This window comes from Hypanus sabinus, chromosome 6 (assembly GCF_030144855.1).
Source record: "Hypanus sabinus isolate sHypSab1 chromosome 6, sHypSab1.hap1, whole genome shotgun sequence".
NCBI classification, from domain to species: domain Eukaryota; kingdom Metazoa; phylum Chordata; class Chondrichthyes; order Myliobatiformes; family Dasyatidae; genus Hypanus; species Hypanus sabinus.
The window spans coordinates 182,886,778-182,910,953 of NC_082711.1; the positions used below are offsets into that span (position 1 = coordinate 182,886,778).

A 24,176-nucleotide genomic window follows, 5' to 3' on the forward strand; every position below is an offset into this window, starting at 1 on the left:
ATAAAGAGAAAGCCTTGCTTGACAAATCAGTTGGAATTCTTTGAAGTGACAAACAGGGTAGATGAAGGAGAAAAATTGATATTGTGTACTTGAATTTTCAGAAGGCCTTTGACAAGCTGCCACACATGAGGCTGCTTAACAAGCTACAAGTCCATGATGTTACAGGAAAGATTATAGCATGAATAAAGCAGTGGCTGATTGGCAGGAGGCAAAGAGTGGGAATAAAAAGCCTTTTTTGGCTGGCTGCTGGTGACTAGTGGTGTTCACAGGGGTCTGTGTTGGGACCGATTATTTTTTACGTCATATGTCAATCAGTGGAATTCTCTGTGGAAGCCAAATCGTTATGTATATTTAAGGTAGAGGTTGATAGATTCAGGCCTTTGACAGATTCTTGATTAGTCAGGGCATGAAGGGATACGGGGAGCAGGCAGGAGATCGAGGCTGAGAGGAAAATTGGATCAGCCAGGACGAAATGGTGGAGAAGACTCGATCAACCAAATTCTGCTCACATATGTTCTGGTCTTATGGTGTGTGATAGTTATGCTCGGGTTATTGCAGCTTGGATTTGATATTTTTTAAAAATATGTATTTTACACCAAACATTTAGAATATTGAGCTCCTTAAGCACAAACTCATCTATAAGTCTAAATAGAAGTGTGGAATTCATTGCTCCAGACAGTTTTCTCAGATAGGTCTCATAACCTAGTCTTTGAACATAGGCATTTCATTGTTTTCACCTGCAACACTAGTTTGTTCTTATTATGGTAAATATGAACTATTCGGATTTTCTCAGACCTTTGATAGTATGGGAGATGTTTCCTGCTTTCTTAACTCTGAAAAGATTACATAGAAACATAGAAAACCTACAGCATAATACAGGCCCTTCGGCTCACAAAACTGTGCTGAACATGTCCCTACCTTAGAAATTACCTAGGGTTACCCATAGCCCTCTATTTTTCTGAGCTCCATGTACCTGTCCAGGAGTCTCTTAAAAGACCCTATCGTATCCGCCTTTACTACTGTCACCAGCAGCCCATTTCATGCGCTCACCACTTTCCGCATTAAAAAAAACTTACTCCTGACATCTCCTCCGTACCTACTTCCAAGCCCCTTAAAATGTGCCCTCTCATGCTAGCCATTCCAGCCCTGGGAAAAAGTCTGACTATCCACACTATCAATGCCTTTCATCATATTATACAACTCAATCAGATCACCTCTCATCCTCCGTCGCCCCAAGGAAAAAGGCTGAGTTCACCTAACCTATTCTCATAAGGGATGCTCCCCAATCCAGGCAACATCCTTGTAAACGCAAACATGAAGAAATCTGCAGATGCTGGAAATTCAAGCAACACACGCTCCTGCGCAGGTTGACTCTGTGGTTAAGAAAGCATACAGTGCATTGACTTTTATCAATCATGAAATTGAGTTTAGAAGCCAAGAGGGAATGTTGCAGCTATAGAGGACCCTGGTCAGACCCAACTTGGTGTACTGTGCTCAGTTCTGGTCGCCTCACTATAGGAAGGATGTGGAAACTATAGAAAATGTGCAGAGGAGATTTACAAGGATGTAAATCTCCTCTGTACATTGACCATGGATGTCCAGACCCTATATGCCTCCATCCCCCACCAAAAAGGTCTCAAAGCTGTCTGCTTCTTTTTGGATTCCAGACCTAACCAGTTCCCCTCTACCACCACTCTCCTCCGTCTAGTGGAATTAGTCCTTACTCTTAATAATTTCTCTTTGGCTCCTCCTACTTCCTCAAAACCAAAGGTGTAGCCATGGGCACCTGTACGGGTCCCACCTATGCCTACCTTTTTGTTGGCTTTGTGGAACAGTCCATGTTCCAAGCAAATACTGGTATCCGTCCCCCATTGACAAAAGTCAATGCACTGTATGCTTTCTTAACCAGAGTCAACCTGCGCAGGAGCTTTGAGTGTCCTATGGACACGGACCCCAAGATCCCTCTGATCATCCACACTGCCAAGAGTCTTACCATTAATACTATATTCTGCCATCATATTTGACCTACCAAAATGAACCACCTCACACAACTGGGTTGAACTCCATCTGCCACTTCTCTGCCCAATTTTGCACCCTATCAATGAAATGCTGTAACCTCTGACAGCCCTCCACATTATCCACAACACCCCCAACCTTTGTATCATCAACAAACTTACTAACCTATCCCTCCACTTCCTCATCCAGGTCATTTATAAAAATCACAAAGAGCAGGGGTCCCAAAACAGATCCCTGAGGCACGCCACTGGTCACCGACCTCCATGCAGAATATGATCCGTCTCCAACCACTCTTTGCCTCCTGTGGGCAAGCCAGTTTTGGATCAACATAGCAATGACCCCTTGGATCCCATGCCTCCTTACTTTCTCAATAAGCCTTGCATGGGGTACATTGTCAGACACCTTGCTGAAATCCATATACATTACATCTACTGCTCTACTTCATCAATGCAATTAGTCACATCCTCAAAAAATTCAATCAGGCTCGTAAGACATGACCTGCCTTTCACACAGCCATGCTGACTATTCCTAATCAAATTATGCCTCTCCAAATGTTCATAATCCTGCCTCTCAGGAAAATCTCCATCAACTTACCAACCACTGAAGTAATACTCATTGATCTATAATTTCCTGGGTGAACTCTATTCCCTTTCTTGAATAGGGAAACAACATCCTCAGCCATCCAATCCTCCAGAACCTCTCCTATCCCCATTGATGATGCAAAGATCACTGCCAGAGGCTCAGCAATTTCCTCTCTCACCTCCCACAGTAGCCTGCGGTACATCTGGTCTGGTCCCAGTGACTTATCCAACTTGATGCTTTCCAAAAGCTCCAGCACATCCTCTTTCTTAATATCTACATGCTCAAACTTTTCAGTCTGCTGTAAGTCATCCCTATAATTGTCAGGATCCCTTGCTGTAGTAAATACAGAAGCAAAGTACTTATTAAGTAGATCTGCTATCTCCTCCAGTTCCATGCACACTTTTCCAATGTCACACGTGACTGGTGCTATTCACTCACACCTTATCCTCTTGCTCTTCACATACATGTAAGTTGCCTTGGGGTTTTCCTTATTCCTGTCCGTCAAGACCTTCTCATGGCCCCTTCTGGCTCTCCTAATTTCTTTCTTGAGCTCCTTCTGGCTAGACTTATAATCTTCTAGATCTATCATTCTCTAGTTTTTTTGAACCTTTCATAAGCTCTTCTTTTCTTCTTGACTAGATTTACAACAGCCTTTGTACATCACAGTTCCTGTACCTTACCATCCTTTCCCTGTCTCATTGGAACGTACCTATGCAGAACTCCACGCAAATATCCCCTGAATATTTGCCACATTTCTTCCATACATTTCCTTGAGAATATCTTTTCCCAGTTTATGCTTCCAGGCTTTGCCCAATAGCCTCATATTTCCCCTTACTCCAATTAAACACTTTCCTAACTTGTCTGTTTCTATCCCTCTCCAATGCTATGGTAAAGGAGATAGAATTGTGATCACTATCTCCAAAATGCTCCCCCACTGAGAGATCTGACACCTGATCAGATTCATTTCCCAATACCAGATCAAGTACAACCTCTCCTCTTGTAGGCTTATCTACATATTGTGTCAAGAAACCTTCTTGAACACATCCAACAAACTCCACCCCATCTAAACTCCTCGCTCTAGGGACATAGCAATCGATATTTGGGAAATTAAAATCTCCCACCATGACAACCCTGTTATTATTACACCTTTCCTGAAGCTGTCTCCCTTTCTGCTCCTCGCTGTCCCTGTTACTATCAGCTAATAGATCCAAATGGAAGTGTGGAATTCATTGCTCCAGACAGTTTCCTCAGATAGGTCTCATTACCTCTGTCTTGTTTTCAATTAATGAAACATGGTGTAGGAGGGAAGGCATCAGATATTTGGATCATTGAGCTCTCTTCCAGGGAAGGTGACACCTGTACAGAAGAAATGGTTTACACCTGAACTGGAAGAGATCTAATATCCTTGTGAGAAGGTTTGCTAGAGTTGCATGTGGGGGGGGGGGGGTTGGTGTTTAAACTAGAAGTGCAAGGGATTAGGGGGATGGGAACCAGAATTCTAGATAGTGGATAGATTCCTGAACACATTTGACAACATCTTTCCCATCTAGTTCTTTTACAGCATGAGAGTTCGAGTCAAAATGTGTAAAGTTAAAAATCATTTACTAAACAATCTTATGTTTCTTGCAACAGTCTGTGATCTCTCCACAAATTTCTTCCTATCTGTTAGCAGGTACAGTCAGTTAGGAGCAATTGAAGTGTTTATGGAGTATAAGAAATGCAAGGCAACACTTCAGAAAGAAATATGAAGGGCTAAAACAAGGGATGAGCTTGCCCTATCAGACAAGGTGAAGGAGAATCCTAGGGATTCTAGATATGTTATCAGCAAAAGGATTGTAAGGGACTGGATTAGTTTTCTGGAAGATCAGAATGGTAATCCATGTGTGAAGCCGAAAGAAATGGGGGAGATCTTAAATTAATTTTTTTGCAGCTGGATTTAGTCAGGAAACAAACACAAAGTCAATAGAATTGAGGCAAAGTGACATCTACTTCATGGACCCTATACAGATCACAGAAATGAAGCTGTTTGCTGTCTCGAAGCATGTTAGGGTGGATAAATCCCCAGGGCCTTGCGAGGCCCTAACCCTAACCCAATGGAAAGTTTTCTAGATCAATATATAGAGGAACCGACTAGAGAGGATGTAATATTAGATCTCCTATTAGGACAGATAACAGAAGTGTGTGTAGGGGAACACTTCGGTTCCAGTGATCATAACATCATCAGTTTCAACTTGATCATGGATAAAGATAGATCTTGTCCTCGGGTTGAGGTTCTAAACTGGGAAAAGGCCAAATTTGAAGAAATGAGAAAGGATCTAAAAAGTGTAGATTTGGTCAGGTGGTTCTCTGGCAAGGATGTCATTGGTAAGTGGGAGGCTTTCAAAGGAGAAATTTTGAGAGTGCAGAGTTTCTATGTTCCTGTCAGGATTAAAGGCAAAGTGAATAAGGATAAGGAACCTTGGTTCTCTAGGGATATTAGAACTCTGATAAAGAAGAAGAGAGAGATGTATGACATGTATAGGAAACAGGGAGCAAATAAGGTATTTGAGGAGTATAAAAAGTGCAAAAAAGTACTTAAGAAAGAAATCAGGAGGGCTAAAAGAAGACATGAGGTAGCTTTGGCAGTCAAGGTGAAGGATAATCCGAAGTGCTTCTACAGGTTTATTAAGAGCAAAAAGGATAGTGAGGGATAAAATTGGTCCTCTTGAAGATCAGAGTGGTCAGCTATGTATGGAACCAAAAGAAATGGGAGAGATATTAAATGGGTTTTTTGCATCTGTATTTACTAAAGAAACTGGAATGGAGTCTATGGAAACAAGGCAAACAAGTAGGGAGTTCATGGAACTTATACAGATTAAAGAGGAGGAGGTGCTTGCTGTCTTGAGGCAAATCAGAGTAGATAAATCCCCAGGACCTGGCAGGGTATTCTCTCGGACCTTGAAGGAGACTAGTGTTGAAATTGCAGGGGCCCTGGCAGAAATATTTGAAATGTCGATATCCACGAGTCAGGTGCCGGAGGATTGGAGGATAGCTCATGTAGTTCCATTGTTTAAAAAAGGCTCAAAAAGTAAACTGGGAAATTATAGGCCGATAAGTTTGACATCGGTAGTAGGTAAATTATTGGAAGGAATACTAAGAGATAGCATCTACAAGTATTTGGATAGACAGGGACTTATTAGAAAAAGTCAGCATGGCTTTGTGCATGGTAGGTCATGTTTAACCAATCTATTAGAGTTTTTCGAGGAAGTTCCCAGGAAAGTGGATGAAGGGAAGGCAGTGGATGTTGTATATATGGACTTCAGTAAAGCCTTTAACTAGGTCCCGCATGGGAGGTTAGTTAGGAAGATTCAGTCGCTAGGTACACATGGTGAGGTAGTAAATTGGATTAGACATTGGCTCAATGGAAGAAGCCAGAGAGTGGTAGTGGAGGATTGCTACTCTGAGTGGAGGCCTGTGACTTGTGGTGTGCCATAGAGATCAGTGCTGGGTCCATTGTTATTTGTCATCTATATCAATGATCTGGATGATAATGTGGTAAATTGGATCAGCAAATTTGCTGATGATACAAAGATTGGAGGTGTAGTGGACAGTGAGGAAGATTTTCAAAGCTTGCAGAGGGATTTGGACCAGTTGAAGGAATGGGCTGAAAAATGGCAGATGGAGTTTAATGTGGACAAGTGTGAGGTATTGCACTTCGGAAAGTCAAACCAAGGTAGAACATATAAGGTAAATGGTAGGACACTGAGGAGTGCAGTAGAACAGAGGGATCTGGGAGTACAGATACATAATTCCCTAAAAGTGGCGTCACAAGTAGATAGGGTCATAAAGAGAGCTTTTGGTACGTTGGCCTTTATAAATCAAAGTATTGAGTATAAGAGTGGGAATGTAATGGTGAGGTAGTATAAGACATTAGTGAGACCCAGTTTGGAGTATTGTGTGCAGTTTTGGTCACCTAATTACAGGAAGGATATTAATAAGGTTGTAAGAGTGCAGAGAAGGTTTACAAGGATGTTGCCAGGACTTCAGAAACTGAGTTACAGAGAAAGGTTGAATAGGTTAGGACTTTATTCCCTGGAGCGTAGGAGAATGAGGGGTGATTTGACAGAGGGGTATAAAATTATGATGGGTATAGATAGAGTGAATGCAAACAGGCTTTTTCCACTGAGGCTAGGGGAGAAAAAAAAAGAGGTCATGGGTTAAGGGGGAAAAGTTTAAAGGGAACATTGGGGGGGGTCTTCTTTGCGCAGAGAGTGGTGGGAGTGTGGAATGAGCTGCCAGATGAAGTGGTGAATGTGGGCTCACTTTTGACATTTAAGAAAAACCTGGACAGGTATATGGATGAGAGGGGCTTGGAGGGATATGGCCCAGGTGCAGGTGAGTGGGACTAGGCAGAAAAATGATTTGGCACAGCCAAGAAGATCCAAAAGGCTTGTTTCTGTGCTGTAATGTTCTATGGTTCTATATTCTCACTCTCCTGTACAAGCCAGAAGTTTGTTATCTGATGGCAAATGTGACTGAATACCTAGAACCTAAACAATCTGATCTTTTCGCAGGAAAGTTTGAAAGGTTGTTGGAAAACACAGAACATCCTAAACAGCAACATAATACAACAAGAAAAAGATAAATGGGTATTTTTAAATTTGTTTGTCTTATTTACATGTTAAATCCACTGTTCAACTAATAATATTGACAATGTCAGCCAATAGAAACTTCCTAAATCACAGCAATGCATCCTAACCAGCATAAAATAATGTGTCCCTGCTGAGATGCAGGACTCCCTATCCATTGGAGAGACATGCATTGATCCTGCAAAAGGCACTTCAAACATGTTACAGAAAATTTGCATGTAATATAAACCTGATCTCTGCCTGAGACATCTGTATGACTGATAAAATATATCCGTATGACTGGGCAATATGGTGAAGCCCACTGAAATGTTGATGCAGAATTGATCTCACCCCGGCAGACTTGTTTTGCATCCCCATGTTTGATTTTTTATATATATCCTGAACTTCAGGATTACAGATGGTAACACAAGAATCTGATTCAAAATTTGTCTATTCTTGCTGAATTGTGAGAATGATGCAAAGTAAAAATTCTCCCTCGAGTTCAGTTGTTCATAAGAAAAGTTTGTAAGATGACAGAGGTTGAGAAAATGACAGAGGCGAGGGCAAGGCGAAAGGGTGTGGACAAGAGGAGGGGAGAACTGATGGAACTATAATGAGTACTGCAATCTTTTGAAATATCCCACAACTATAAATGACCATGAAGCTTACAGTTTAATGTAAGCCACCAAAATGGCTCAGTTTGTCTTGGAAAAGGAAATCTGCCTAAATGTAACTCCAACCCCAAACTACTTATGTTGACAATTCTCTTGAAGGAACCCAACAATGCATTCAGCTGAATCAAATCATTAATCTACAATTCCCAAGTAAATTTCTAAGAGCACCCACTCACATAGACAACAACAGTTCCATATGGTTAACTACAAACCACTCACAAATAACTCCAGTTGAATAGCTGATGGGGGCATCACTTTGACATTCATGTGAATTTATGCATTACATGTTCATACATTGATCTCCCTTAGGACTGTGACTTGGAAGGATGCGAATGCCAATATTTTGAGTGCATGCTCACAGACTCAAACCAAGATATCATTGTAAAAGCAAATTTAGCAACAGACAATTTAAAACAGGTAAAATTTGTTTAACATCTATTAAGAATTTTATTTGTTTTCAAGTACTTAATCCCATATTTCCTTACCTCAACTTTGAAATGATTCTTAATATCAAGTACTATGTGTTCGGCCTTTTACACATGTTTTGCTCCCTGATATGGACACTAGGATTGTTTACCATGCAGAGTACTCTGCTACAAATGTCTCATACTAGGTCTTCCGGGAAAGGCATCTACTGCTCAGACTTCTGATGTACAGTTCCAGTATTGGGGTGTGTGGCACCCATACATGGGCATTTCTAGTGCAAGTATTCAGTGCTGAGTCTGACTGTGAGTTCTAGGATTTTGTCAGGGTGCTGGAGTAGGGATCCAATCGCAGACCCAGTACGAGACACACAGTGATATTAATTGAGTAACAAATCCCAAGGCGCAAAGAAAATTGGCATCAAATTTCAGACAGAGATCAAAACATCCAGAGAAATCCAAAAACCAGAATGAAGAAACAAGTAAAGTCAATATTCAGACAGAGTTCAAATACAAATACTGGAAAGGCTCAGGAAAACTCGGTACAATCTGGCAATAAACAGGTGAAAACCCAGGACTGAAACACACTGAGCAATAAACAGTTTATTGCAGTGTTGCAATAAACAGAGAGGCAGATGATAGGAGGAACACAATGAGACACAGGTGGCAGCAATACAGGTAATAATAAGAAGCAGAAGAGAGACAGAGTACTTAGTAATACAAGGGCCGGAGTAGAACACGAGCAGGAACAGGAGCACACGGCAATTTAAAAAAAACACACAGTCTGACAGCTAGGGGGAAACACACAAAAAGACAAGAGTTCAACTGGAGGTACTGACAGATTTCTAGTACAGGTGTCCTATTTTAGGCTCTCTAATGCAGGTGAGGTCTTAAGTGAAGATAACTAATGTTAGATATTTTGGTCATTAGGCAATAAGAAAACCGTTTATGTACTTTCAGAACTTTTGGCTCTCAATCTATTCTTTGATGAATCAGCCATTTAAATCCAGTCTCATGAATATCAAGTTAATTTTAATTTTTAAGTTCTGTAAAATCATATTTTAAATTTCATAAGTTTTGTGTTCTAATAACTTCATCTTCCCTAATTCTCCATCCTAACAGCTTGTAAAGGACAGGGCTGATATTGTGGTCTCTGGAAATGTCGTATTTGATGGAAAATTATATCAGGAAACATCTGATGCTGAAAACAAAGGTCACAATGTTAAGGTAAAACAAAAAATCTGTCTTCACAAACCTCTGTTCAAATCCGAACCACAAAAGCAACAAAAATCTTCCTGTTCCCCCATCCAACCCTATTCTAAGTATCTCCATCCACTCGCCTCAAACTATATCTATTTGTACTCTGACCCCAACCCCTCCCAACCTAAACTCCACAACAAGAATGTACAGTATATGGCACAGGATCATTTTCACAGACCTGTTTCATTTGTCACCAAAAATAGGCATCATGAGGAAAACACAAGAGATTCTGCAGATGCTTGAAATCTGGAGTAACACAAACAAAATGCTGGAGGAATTCAACAGGTCATGAGGCACCTATGGAGAGGAATATCCAGGCGATGTTTTGGGATGAGATTCTTCATTAGGTCTGGAAAAGAAGGGGGAACAAACTCCATGCTAGCTTTGTCCCCCAACATTTTGTGTGCATTAATTATGATGGAAAGGTCAAATTCACCAGTTTCACATTTCAATAAAGTCCTAACCTATACAACTATTCTATATAACTAAGGCACTCGTTCCAGCAACATCTTTGTAAATTTTCTCTGCACTCTTTCTATCTTATTGCAATCTTTACTATAGTTTAATCATCAAAACTCCACATAATGCTCCAAATTATGCCTCAGCAATGTCCTATACAACTTCAACATAACATCCCAACTCCTGTACTCAATACTCTGAAATATGAAGGCCAATGTGCCAAAAGCTCCTTTATGACTCTATTTACCTATGCCTATGCTACCACTTTCATAATTCACAAATCCTTTTGTCCTACCATACTCCTCAGTGCCCTCCCATTCTCTGTGTAAGCCTGACCCTGGTTTGTCCTCCCAAAGTGCAACATCTCACTTGTCTACATTAAATTTCGTCGGCTATTTATCAGACCATTTTTCCAGCTGGTCCAGATCCTACTGCAAGCTTTATCCACTATGTGTCATTAGGTTCGGATATGGCCCAAGTGTGAAGTCAGAGACACAGAAGTGGGTTGATAGTTCAGAGATTTTAATGCAAACAGTGTAAACAATAAACATTAGGCCAAACAGGGCTGCTAACTAAAACAATCATATGGAAAAATGAAGCCTACACTGCAGCTGAAAAGAACAACTAGAATATAAAACGAAATCAGCTAGTTTTCAGTCAGTTGACTTAACAGTCCAATTTCTCAGGCAAGGCTGAATGCAAACAGGCAGAATAGAGAAACATTGCTGTGCTGTGTCCAAGTCTCAACAAGCACTACAACGACAAGTATGGAGTTAAATACTATCACAATGAAATAATAATTAGCTGACATGTGCATATTCACAAGCGTAATTGCTGTATCTACTGTGTTGCCAAATCCATGGATGTGACAGGGGCCCCTCTCTAGGCACAGCCCTGAGGCGCCATAGACCTGTGTCTGCTGGAAGTCCCGGAACAGCGACTTGTCCAAGATGTCTTTCGCTGGGATCCAGGTTCTTCTGGACCATACCCTTCCCAGTCCACAAGGTACCAGACCTTACCACGTACCCAGCGAGATGCCAGGAGGCACTGCACCTTGTAGACAAGGGAACCATCTACCAGGTGGGGAGGAAGAGGAGGTGAGGTGACTGGAGCCAGGGTAGTGGAAGTAACCAGCTTGAGCTGGGAAACATGAAATACTGCATGGATCTTTAGTGATGCAGGTAGATGCAACCTATAGTACACCTTGTTGACAGCCTTTTTTCACTACAAACAGTCCCAAGTAGCATGGTGCCAATTTACGGCTCTCAATTCTCAGGGGAAGATCCCTTGATACCAACCAGACCTCCTCTCCTGGCTTGAATGGCCTTACTTGTCAATGGAGCCGATCAGCCTGCCAGAAATGATGTTTCTGGGCACGCAGCAGAGAAGCCCTGGCTCATCTCCAGGTGCACTTGTAGCAGTAAATCAGCTGTTCAGCAGCTGGACCTCCTACATCAATCTCCTGATCAGGGAAGAGTGGGAGTTGGAATCCCTTCTGGCATACAAAAGGAGACATACCAATGGAGGACGACTGGAGATTATTGTGAGCGATCTCTGCCCAAGCCAATTGGGAGCTCCAGGACCTGGGGTTAGTTGAAGCAAAACAGCGCAGGGTTGTCTCCAACTTCTGGTTCACCCTCATTCTGGCCATTGGATTGAGGGTGGAACCCAGACGAGAGGCTGGCCGTGGTTCCTACAAGAGAGCAGAGAGCCTTCCAAAAGCGGGAAGTGAACTGTGGTCCACAATCAGACACTATGTCTTGAGGAAAGCCATGGAGCCAGAACATATGTTGAACCATGAGTCTGACAGGCTCACAAGCCAATGGGAGCTTGGGGAGGGCAATGAAGTGGGCAGCCTTGGAAAATCGATCCACAGCGACCAAAATTGTGCTGTTTCCATTAGACGGGGCAGACCAGTGATGAAATCTACTGAGAGGTGGGACTGGGGACGGTGGAGTACAGGCAGTGGACATAACAATACATACAAACAAGCTGGATGAAGGATGAAGCGTGATGTCTTGTTCTGAGCACAGGAGGGACAGGCAGATACAAAGTCGTGGGCATCCTGGGACATAGATGGGCACCAAAATTGTCCTTATAAACTCCTGAGTCCATTGAATTCCCGGATATCCAACCAGACAGGAGGAGTGACCCTATTCCAACACCTTGGAACGCACTGCAGGAGGGACAAACAGCCAGTTGAGAGATCCCCCATCCAGGCCTAGAGCTGATTGTCGGGTGAACCTCACCTCTGCCTCTATTTCCCAGATCACCGGAGCAGCAATACACGAGTGAGGAAGAATGGGCTTTGGATTGGCATTGTCCTCAGATCCGTCGAACTGCTAGGAGAGAGCATTGGCTTTGTATTCCTGCTGCCGGGATGATAACTGAGGATAAAATTGAACTGTGTGAAAAAGAGTCCACCAGGCTTGACGAAAGTTGAGTCTCTTAGCTCTGAAAATTGGAGAGGTTCGTGTAATCTGTCCAGACCAAAAATGGATGCTCTGTCCCCTCCAGCCAATGTCGCCATTTCTTCAGGGATTCCTTGACAGTCAGAAGCTTCTGGTTCCCAACATCATAATTCCTTTTGGCCGGAGTCAAGGGACAGGAAAGAAAGGCATAAGGGTGCAGCTGGTTATCTGCAGACAAGCTCTGAGAGAGGACAGATCCAATGCCTACATCGGATGCATCCACCTCGACAATGAATGGTTGAGATGGGTCTGGGTGTTGCAGCAGTAGGGCTGTGGTGAAACATCACTTTAGCTCGAAAAATGCTTGGTCGGCATTGTCCGTCCGATGGAATCCTGCCGAGGTCTTCTTGGTGAGTGCATTAATTGGAGCCGAAATTCCATATGAAAGGGCGATAACAGTTTGCAAACTCCATGAAGTGCTGTACCTTTTTGACTGTAGATGGTTTGGGCCATTCTGCAACTGCCTGAACTTTACTAGGGTCCACTTGAACACTGGCTGGGGTGTATATAGCCCAAAAATGACATCTGGTCTTTATGGAATTCACATTTTTCAGGCTTGGCATACAGGTTATTTTCAAGAAGCCATCTGAGTTCTCTCCGGGCATGCTGAATGTGCTCCTTTTGAGAGCGGGAATAGATAAGGATGTCATCTAAATACACAAACACAAACTGGTTCAACGTGTCTCTGAGCACATTGTCATCTAAGCCCTTCAACACAGCGGGGGCATCGGCCAAACTGAAAGGAATCACCAGGTACTCATAGTGGCCACTAGAGTGTTGAAAGCCATTTTCCACTCACTCTCTTATGTGAATCAGATTGTAAGCATTATGCAGATCAATTTTGGAAACTATGGTTGCTCCCTAGAGATGTTCAAATGCAAACGTCAGCAAGGGAAGAGGGTAGCAGTTCTTCACAGTGATGTTGTTCAGGGACCGATAATCAATGCAGGGATGGAGCTTGCCATCTTTCTTGCTCACAAAAAAGAAGTCCACTCCTGCTGGTGAGGTTGACGGACAGATAAACCCTCATGCTCAATGCCTCCTTGATGTATTCCTCCATGGCCATCATTTCAAGATGAGAAAAGGAAAAGAGCCGGCCCGGGGAGGACCAGTGCCAGGTAGGAGGTCTATGGCACAGCTATACGCCAGTGTAGGGGCAGGGTGGTGGCTTTTCTTTTACTGAAAACCTCAAGGAGATCTGCATATTCGTCTGGAATCCCAGACAAGTCCACATCCTTAGCTGACACAGGAGGGGATTCATGGAATGGAGCTTGAGCTGGACCCACACAGGTAGACAGGCATGCTAGTCCCCACTCTTGGAGTACCTTCAGAGACCAATTGATCTGTGGGTTATGTTGGGATAACCAGGGGAGACCAAGTCCCATTGGCAGTTCAGGTGAATTAACTAGATAGAAAGCTATTTCTTCATGATGGTTGCCTTCAAGCACCAGTTGGAGGGGTTGGGTGGAAAAGTGGATCTGGCCAGTTACCAGAGGTTGACCATCCAGAGCTTTGACATTGATCTTTTAATTCCAGAGTTGGAACTCCCCATCTTTGAGCAAGAGAGATGTCCATAAGATTCCTGGCTGCACCAGAGTCGATAAACTCCTTAAGTTCATGGGTCTGAGACCTCCATGACAAGGAAGCTGCAAGCATTACACAATTAGGGGAAGCTCATTGAAGAGAGAATCAACCAGTCAGGAATCCCCTCCCTGCTGATGGGTATTCTCTTTTACTGGAAGCTTGGAGCATGCCACCGGGAATGTCTTGGATCACTACAATAGAGACAGGAACCTGTACTCTGGCGCTGCTCTCATTCCTCCTGAGACAGGTGCATGTGTTCCTCTTGCATAGGCTCCTCTGTGTCCATGGGTTGGGTGCTGGTGGTGAGGGAGTGGGAGAGAGTGAGGGAAAGGGTGAGGAAAGACGGTGATCAGGCAGTGTGTAGGAAGTTTGAAACATTCTTTCCCTGCGCCATTCAGTCACCCGGTCGTCAATTCGAATAGCCAGATTTATCAGGTCAATCCAGACTATCCTGCACGTCCCGGACGGCAATCTCATGCCAGACTCCTGCGTTCAGTCCACTCTGGAAGGCAGTGATAAGAGTTCTCTCATTCCAACCTGTCTCTACTGCAAGGGTATGGAATTTAACTGCTTAGGCTCCCACCATTCCTCTGCCTTGTCACAGGTCCAAGAGTTGGTGGGCAGCCTCCTGACCCTGTACTGGAAGATCAAAAAGAGTGGGACTGAGGCAGCCTGAGGCTGCTGAATTGCATTGGTGAGAACATTAATAGACGTCAGCTGATGCTGGCTGTTCACAGTAAGTTCATGGACGGCCGTGAATGTGGAAATCACAGACACCTGAGTCCAATTGTCTGCAGTGAGCAGTTGAACAGTTGTGCTAGGGACAACACCTGTTCCTCCAAGTGAGACTGGGCTTGTTAGCACAAGATTCTCTGCCTCATTGCCTCCATAATTTCACTGAGAAAAGATTCCATTGCCTGTAGCTTGTCTACTACCTGACCAATGAATCTCACAGCCAAGGTCAGCTGCTCTCTCTCCGCTGGGTCCATCTTTGTGTGGTCAGGACTTGCTGTCACTAGGTTTGGATATGGCCCAAGTGCAGAGCGAGACACACTGAAGCAGGTTGATAGTTCACAAACTTTAATGCGAACAGTATTAAAGGTTCAAGGTTCAAAGGTCCAATTTAATGTCAGAGAAATGTATACAATATAAATCCTGAAATGCCTTTTCTTCGTAAACATCCACGAAAACAGAGGTGCCTAAAGAATGGACAACAGTTAAATGTGGGAACCCTGAAGACAACCCCCCAGCTTCCCCCCATGCATAAGCGGCATCAAGGCAACGGTCCCCCCTCAACTCAGCAAAAAAAAGCACACCCGCGACCAAGCACAAGTGTGAGCTAGGCGATAGCAAAGACACAGACTTGCAGTTACCCCAAAGACTATTGCATTTCATCCGGCATTCGACAAACCACAGGTTCTCTCTCTCCCTAGTAAGGGAGAGGGAGGTGTCCCCCATTTTTATGAGTGGAAGACATAACAACAAAGGGGAAAGAAAACAATAAACACTAGGCCAAACAGGGCTACTAACTAAAACTCTCAAATGGAAAAATGAAGCCTACACTGTGGCTGAAAAGAACAACTAAATATTAAACAAATACTGCTAGTCTTCAAAGTCAGTTGTCTCAACATTCCAATTTCTCAGGCAAGGCCAAATGCAAACAGGCAGCACAGTGAAACATTGCTGTGATGTGTCCAAGTCTCAACAAGCACTATGACAACAAGTATGGAGTTAAATACTATCACAATGAAATAATAATTAGCTGACATGTGCATATTCACAAGCACAATTGCTGTATCTACTATGCTGCCAAATCCGTGGATGTGACATTATGTCCTCAATCTCCATGTCATCTGCAAATTTGCTGATCCAGGTAACCGCATTATTATCCAGACCATTAAAATATAGTAGGTGGCAAGCAACAATGGGGCAAGCACCTATCCCTGCAGCACACTACTGCTCACAGGGTTCCACTCAAAGAGATAACCATCTACCACCACTCTCTGGCTTCCAGTAGTATACTAAGTAAATACAGATACAAAAAAATCAGTCTAAGTTCTCCCACATCTCTTTTGGCTCAAGATGTCAATTGTTGTGTTTTTTATATTAATATGTACCATGGGTTTCTAATAACGAACCATATTCTGGAAGAAATAGAACTTTTATTTAACAACAACAACCACATATGTCTTACAACGGCATGCTTCCAGATCTTTCTATCATTTCTGCACATGCTCAGAACTCTGTCCAATCACGTTCTTACACGTGATATCACCACATCTTCCTTTCCTTAAAAAGAAAAACAATTAACAACATTGACATTACAAATGCATTATTTAACATGCCTTGATCAGTCTCTCTGGGGGTTTACAAACACGAGTAGACCTTTTCAGTGGTTCACACAGTCCTTGTGTTTTGTTATTTCCATGTTTTGTCTGGTCTGCATCAGTTAACTGAAACTCTGAAGTTGTCTCTTTCTTGACGTCTTTGCGATTTCTTCTTAACACTACTCCTTTTTCTGCTTGGACCATGTATGATTTGGGTTGTACTTCTTTAAGTACTGTAGCTTTCAGTGTCCATGTGTTCATTTTGTCTTATATCCTTACTTCATCTCCTTGGTGCAGTACAGGTAATGGATGAGAACATCTGTCAAAGTATATTTTCTGCTTTGCTTTGTGTTCATCTTTCCATCTTTTCACTTGTTCACCTGCCTCTGTTCTCAGAAGACTTTCATCTATTGGCAGATTGGATCACAAATGGCATCCCATCAAGAGCTGAGCAGGTGAAAATCCACATTCAAGTGGAGTACTGTGATAGGCTAACAAAGCTTTATAAAAATCACCTCCACTATCTTTTGCTTTGTGCATCAGTTTCTTGATAATTCCTACCGATTTCTCAACTAATCCATTGGACTGAGGGAAAAATGGACTAGATGTTGTATGAACAAAGCCCCATTCATGAGCAAAATGTCTCATGCATTCACCATTGAATTGTGGACCACTGTCTGTGAAAACTTCATCAGATACACCATGTCTGGAAAAAACTGATTTCATAAATGTAATTACATTCTCTGCAGTTGTTCTGCTCAGACAACACACTTCAGGATACAATGAGTAGTAATCTGTTATTAATAGATAATCTTTGTTGTCAGTTACAAAAAGATCAATGCCTACCTTCTGATAAGGTCTATGAGGAATAGGATGTGGATGCTCCTTAGGGTTGCTGATCTTAAAGTGGACCAACTTTTTCCCTTGCTATCCTTTTTCTCATAATATACCTGTAGAAGCCTTTAGGATTCTCCTTCACCTTGTCTGCCAGAACAACCTCATGCCTTCCTTTAGACCTGATTTCCTTCTTAAGTGTTCTCTTGCAATTCTCGTACTCCTCAAGCACCTCATTTGTTCTTTGCTGCCTATACTTGCTGTACACCTCCTTCATCTTAACCTGAGCCTCAATACACCTTGAAAACCAAGGTTCCTTAAACCTTTAGCCTTGCCTTTTATTCTAACAGTAACATACAAACTCAGTATTTCACTTTGAAGGCTCCCCACTTACACTTGAACTGGGAGGGTGCCAATATATTTGTGGGCAGGTTTACTAAAGCTGTTCAGGAGAGGTTAAACTAATTTGGCAGGGGGTTGAGAACCAGAGGGATAGGGCTAGAGATGGAGTAATTGGTTTACAAACAGAGACAGTGTGTAATGAGACTGTAGGCAAGGAGAGACTGATGACAGAGCAAAACTGCAGTGAACAGGATAAGTTGCAATGTAAAAGGAGGACAAAATTGAAAAGGGTGATGAACACAGGACTGAAGGTGTTATATCTGCATGCTCGCCGTATATGGAATAAGGTAGATGAACTGGCAGCACAGTTACAGATTGTCATGTATAACATTGTGTGCTGAAAAAGATATAACTGGGTGCTTAATGTCCAAAGCTACACAGTGTATGAAAAGGACAGGCAGATAGGCAGAGGGGGTGGGGTGGTTCTGTTGGTTAAAATTGACATCTAATTATTAGAAAGAGGTGACATAGGATCAGAAGACGTAGAATTGTTTGGGTACAGTTAAGAAACTGCAAGAGTGGGAAGACCCTGATCGGTGTTATATACGGACCTCCAAACTGTAGTGAAGATATGGTCTGCAAATTACAATGGAAGATAAAAAATGCATGTCAAAAGGGCAATGTTATGATAGTCATAGGGGTTTCAATATGCAGGTAGATTAGGAGATCCCAGGAGGGGAAATATGTAGAATGCTTATGAGGTGGCTTTTTAGGGCAGTGTGTGGTTGAGCCCACTAGGGTTTCAGCTATTTTAGATTAGATGTTGTACACCAGACCTGAACTGATTTTAAGTTTAAGGTATAGGAATACTTAGGGGGAAACTGATCATAATATTATATAATTCACACTGCAATTTGAGAAGGAGAAGCTAAAGTCAGATGTATCAGTATTATCAATGGAGCAAAAGGGATTACAGGGGTACGAGAGATGAGTAGGGCAAAATTGATTACAAGGGAACATTAGTAGGGATGATGACAGAGCAGAAATGGTGGGAATTTCTGGAAGCAATTTGTAAGGCACAGCATATATATATATATCCCAAAGAAGAAGTGTTCTAAAAGCAGATGATGCAACTATGTCTGAAAGACAAAATAAAAGCCAAAGAGAGGGCATATAACAGAGCAAAAATTAGTTGGAAGTTAGAGGATTGGGAAGCTTTTGAAAACCAACAGAAGGCAATTAAAAAAGGTCATAAAGAAGAAAAAGATTGAATGAAAGGTAAAGCTAGCCAATTATATTAAAGAAGTTACCAGAAGTTTCTTCAGATGTATGAAGTGTAAAAGAGAGGTAAGAGTAGTGTGGTGAACTATGTGCCTGTCGGGACACGCCCCTGCTGACTGCTCCTGTGGCTCCTCCCACAGGCCCCTGTATAAAGGAGATCTGCGGCCTGACGCTCGGCCTCAGTCTCCACGACATTGTATGATAGACACTCACTCCTGGTTCCTTCTTCCAGTCAATAAAAGCCGATATCTCGCCTTACGTCTCAGTGTGAGTTATTGATGGTGCATCAAGTAGTTTGTGGACTGCTGCAAAATAATGCTAACAGGTAGTAGTGGGGTCAAGGAAATGGCAGATGAACTGAATAAGTATTTTGCATTAGTCTTCACTGTGGAAGACACCAGCAGTATGCCAGATTTCAAGAGTGTCAGGGGGCAGAAAGTTGCCATTACTAGGGAGAAGGTGCTTGGGAAACTGAAAGGTCTGAAAATAGACAAGTCACCTGGATCTAGTCTATACCCAACTATTCTGAAAGAGGTGGCTGAAGATATTGTGCAGGCATCAGTAATTACCTTTAAAGAATCAGTTGGTTCTGCCATGGTTCTAGAGGATTGGAAAATTGCAAATGTTATTCCGCTCATCAAAAAGGCAGGAAGGCAGAAGAAAGGAAATTATAGGCCAGTTAGTCTGACCTCAGTCATTGGGAAAATGTTGGAGTTGATCGTTAAGGACGTGGTTTTGGGGTACTTGGAAGAAAATGATAAAATAGGCAATAGTTAGTATGGTTTCCTTCAGGAAATTTTTGTCTGATAAATCTCTTGGAATTCTTTGAAGAAATTAGATAGACAAAGGAGAATTGATGGATTTTGTGCAATTAGACTTTTAAAAGGCCTTTGACAAAGTGCCACACTTGAGGCTGCTTAACATGTTAAGAACCCATAGTATTACAGCAAAGATACCAGCATGGATAGAACATTGGCTGATTGGTAGGAGGCAAAGAGTGGGAATAACAAGAGCCTTTTCTGGTTGGCTGCTGGTGATTAGTGGTGTTCCACATGGGTCTGTGTAGGGACTGCTTCTTTTTACATTTATGTCAATAATGTGGACAAGTTTAGGGATGTTACAAAGATAGGTAGAGGGGCAGGTAGCTTTGAGGAAGCTGAAATGTACGGAAGGATTTAAACAGATTTGCAGATTGGGCCAAGAAGTGACAGATGGAATAGATACATACTTTATTGATGCCAAAGGAAATTACAGTGTCACAGTAGCATTACAAGTCCACAGAAATAATTAGAAGAGAAATAGTAAGAATAAAAAATAAGTTACCACAACATTCTAACAGGATGGTATCATCACTTCCCCAGCTATAGGCTGACTCATTATAGAGCCAAATGGCCAAGGATAATATGTACCTCATATAGCGCTCTTTGGAGCAGTGTAGTTGTCTTAGTCTATTACTAAAAGTGCTCCTCTGTTCAGCTAAGCTGGCACGTAGAGGGTGAGAAACAATGTTTAGAATTGCCAGGATTTTCCATAGGGTCCTTCATTCTACCACAGTGTGTCCAGTTTGACTCCTATAACAGAGCCAGCCTTTCTCATCAATTTATTGAACCAATTGGCATCACTCATGTCAATGTAATTGCTCCAGCACACCACTGCATTGAAGATTGTACTGGCAACAACAGACTGGTAGAACATGTGAGGAAGAGCCCTGCATACTCCAAAGGACCTCAGTCTCCTCAGGAAGTAGAGGTGACTTCTTGTACACAGCTTCTGTGTTGGTGCTCACTCAAGTCTATCATCCAGGTGAATCCCCAGGTACTTGTAGGTCCTCACCATCAATAGCAACAGGGAGCAATGCAGGCTTAGTCTTCCTAAAGACCATCACTATCTCCTTTGCCTTACTAATGTGGAGCTGCAGATTATTCTGCTTGACAAAGTACAATACTGGGAAGTGTATGGTCATGCCCTTTGATAGAAGAAATAAAAGAGAGGACTATTTTCTAAACAGAGAGGAAATTCAAAAATCTGAGGCGCAAAGGAATTTGGGAGTCCTTGTGCAGGATTTCCTTAAGGTTAATTTGCAGGTTGAGTCGGCGGTGAGGAAGGTAAATGTGATTTGAGCGTTCATTTCTAGGGGACAAGAATATAAAAACAAGGATGTAATGTTGAGGTTTTATGAGGCACTGGTGAGACATTGCCTGGAGTATTGTGAGCAGTTTTGAGCCCCTTAGATGTGCTGGCATTGGCTAAGTTTCAAAGGCGGTTCATGAAAATGATTCCAGATTGAAAGGCTTATTGTATGGGGAGCATTTAATGCCTCTGAGCCTATACTCCCTGGAATTCAAAAGGAGGAGAGAGGATCTCTTTGAAACCTATTGAATGTTGAAAGGCCTCAATAAGCTGTGGAGGCCAAGTCATTGGGTATATTTAAAGCAGACGATGAAAGATTCTTGAATAGTTCGGGAATGAAGGATTATTAGGAGAAGGCAGGAGATGGGGGCCGAGACAGACTGCCACGAAATACTGTGTTCAGGTCTACAGGAAGGATTTGGATGCTATAGAGAGAGCACAGAGGAGATTTGCAAGGATGTTGCCTGGAACGGAGGGTGTGCCTTATGAGAATAGGTTGAGTGAACTTGCCCTTTTCTCCTTGGAGCAATGGAGGATGAGAGTGACTTGATAGAGGTGTATAAGATGAAGCATTGATCATGTGGATAGCCAGAGGCTTTTTTGAGGGCAGAAAAGGCTAACATGAGGGGCATAGTTTTAAGGTGCTTAGAAGTAGGTACAAGGGGGATGTCAGAGGTAAACTTTTCACACAGAGAATGGTGGGTGCATGGAATGCACTGCAGCAACAGTGGTGGAGGCAAATACAATAGGGTCTTTTAAGTGAGGCTTAGATAGGTACATGGAGCTTAGAAAAATAGAGAGCTGTGTGGTAGGTTAATTCTAGGCATTTTCTATAGTAGGTTATGTGATTGGCACAATATTGTGGGGCAAAGGGCCTGTAATGTGCTGTAGATTTCTATTTTCTATGTTCTATGATGAAATGACGGAGTAGACTCAATGGGACAAGTGGCTTAATTCTGCTCCTCTGTCTTATGGTCTTACCAAGCATTCCTTTGCTAGAGAACAGTTCACCTGAATCCACACCTGCCAGATCATTTCTGATTCCATTTAAATTGGCCTTTCTCCACTTTAGAATATGAACCCAAGGACCAGTCTTAACCTTCTCCATAACTATCTTGAAACTAATTGTAATTATGATAACTAGATCCAAAGGATTCCTTGCCACATGTTATCCTCCCTGTCTTGTTCCCTCTATATATTCTTTAAGGAAACTTTCCTGAACAAATCTGACAAACTCAATCCCATCCAGCTATTTTACAATCCAGGAATTTCAGTCAATATATGAAAAGTTAATATCACCTACAATCACAACATAATCTATTGTGCAACAGTCGTGACCTCTTTACAAACGTTCTTCTAAATCTCATTGACTATTGGGTAGTCTATAACATAATCCCACTAATGTGGTCTTTCTTTTCTTATTCTTCAGTTCCACCCATATAGCCTGAGTAGATGAGCTCTCCAGTCTGTTCTGTCTGAGTGTTGTGACTTTTTTTTTGATGAGTAATGCCACTACTCCCCCTTTAATCTCTCCTCCTCTGTCACATCTAAAACAACAGAACCCCAGAACAATGAGCTGCCAATCATAGAAACATAGAAAACCTACAGCACAATACAGGCCCTTTGGTCCACAATGCTGTGCTGAGCATCTACTTACTTTAGAAATTACCTAGGGTTACCCATAGCCCGCTATTTTACTAAGCTCCATGTACCTATCCAGAAATCTTTTAAAAGATCCTATCGTATCCACCTCCACCACCGTTGCCAGCAGTCCATTCCACGTATTCACCTCTCTCTGCATAAAAATACTTATCCCTGACATCTCCTCTGTACCTACTTCCAAGCACCTTAAAACTGGACCCTCTCATGTTAGCCATTTCAGCCTTGGGGAAGAGTCTCTGACTATCCATATGATCAATGCTTCTCATCATCTTATACACTTCAATCAGGTCACCTCTCATCCTCCATTGCTCCAAGGAGAAAAGGCTGAGTTCACTCAACCTATTTTCATAAGGCATGCTCCCCAATCTAGACAACATCCTTGTAAATCTCCTCATGATCTCCTTATTTGTTCAATATATTCCTTGCATTAAAATAGACACATCTCAAACCATCAGTCTGACTGCATCCCTTCTCGATCACCTACCTATCCTTCCTCTCACACTGCCTACAAGCTTTCTCTATTGATGAGCCAACCGCCCCTTCCTCTGTCTCTTCAGTTTGTTTCCCATCCCCCAGCAATTCCAGTTTAAACTCTCCTCAATAGCCTTATCAAACCTCCTCTTTGCCAGGATATTGTCCTCCTCAGATTCAACCCAACCCATCCTTATTGTTCAGGTCATGCCTACCCCAAAAGAGGTCCCAATGATCCAGAAAGCTGAATCCCTGCCCCCCCCCCCCCCCCCCGCCACTCCAATCCCTCAGCCATGCATTTATCATCAACCTCATCCTATTCCTATACTGACGACGTGGCAGTGTCTCTACACCCAACAACCTGGCCTCCATAGCTGCATGTGGGAACAAATTCCACAAATTCACCACCCTTTGGCTAAAGAAATTTCTCTGCATCTCTGCTTTGAAAGGTCACCCCTCTATCCTGAGGCTGTGCCCTCTTGTCTTAGACTTTCCCACCATGGGAAACATCCTTTCCACATCTACTCCGTCTAGGCCTTTCAACATTCAAAAGGTTTCCATGAGATCCCCTCTCATCCTTCTAAATTCCAGCAAGTACATACTCAGAGCCATCAAACATTCCTTATCTACAATACTCCTTGCATTGAAATGGATGTAACTCTGAGCTTTAGTTCCACCATGCTCAACTTTTCAGTTCCTGTCTTTGTACATACTGGTAGGCTAAATATCTGCTTTCCTCACAATGACTCCACTAGTTGTGCTGGCATTCTGGTTCTTATTGCCCTTGCAACTCTAGTTTAAAACCCCCAGAGCAGCACTAGCAAACCTTCCCTCAGGGTTATTGGTCTCCCTCCAGTTCAGGTGCAACCCATCCTGTTTGTACAGGCCCACCTTCACTGGAAGATCCAAAAAACTGAAGCCCTCCCTTCTGCACCATGTCCTTAGTCAAGTGTTAAACTTATTATTTTCCAATTTCTAACCTCATTAGCCTTTGGCATTGGCAACAATCTTGAGTGATCTTTAGCTTAATACCAACTCCCTGGATGTACTTTAC

At 42.6% G+C, this 24,176-nt stretch overlaps 2 protein-coding genes across 3 annotated transcripts in view; one reads left to right on the forward strand and one right to left on the reverse strand.

The window, feature by feature from the left end:
* LOC132396199 (integrin alpha-E-like) overlaps nt 1-24,176 on the forward strand; it is a 300,648-nt gene that overhangs the window by 250,887 nt on the left and 25,585 nt on the right. For both annotated transcript variants that reach the window (XM_059973778.1, XM_059973777.1), the window contains exons 27-29: nt 7,152-7,226; nt 8,189-8,296; nt 9,424-9,528. In XM_059973778.1, the coding sequence (XP_059829761.1) occupies nt 7,152-7,226; nt 8,189-8,296; nt 9,424-9,528 (288 nt within the window). The remainder of the gene's footprint in view (nt 1-7,151; nt 7,227-8,188; nt 8,297-9,423; nt 9,529-24,176) is intronic.
* Nucleotides 1-24,176, reverse strand: part of LOC132396201 (uncharacterized) — a 50,454-nt gene that overhangs the window by 14,139 nt on the left and 12,139 nt on the right. The window lies entirely within an intron of this gene.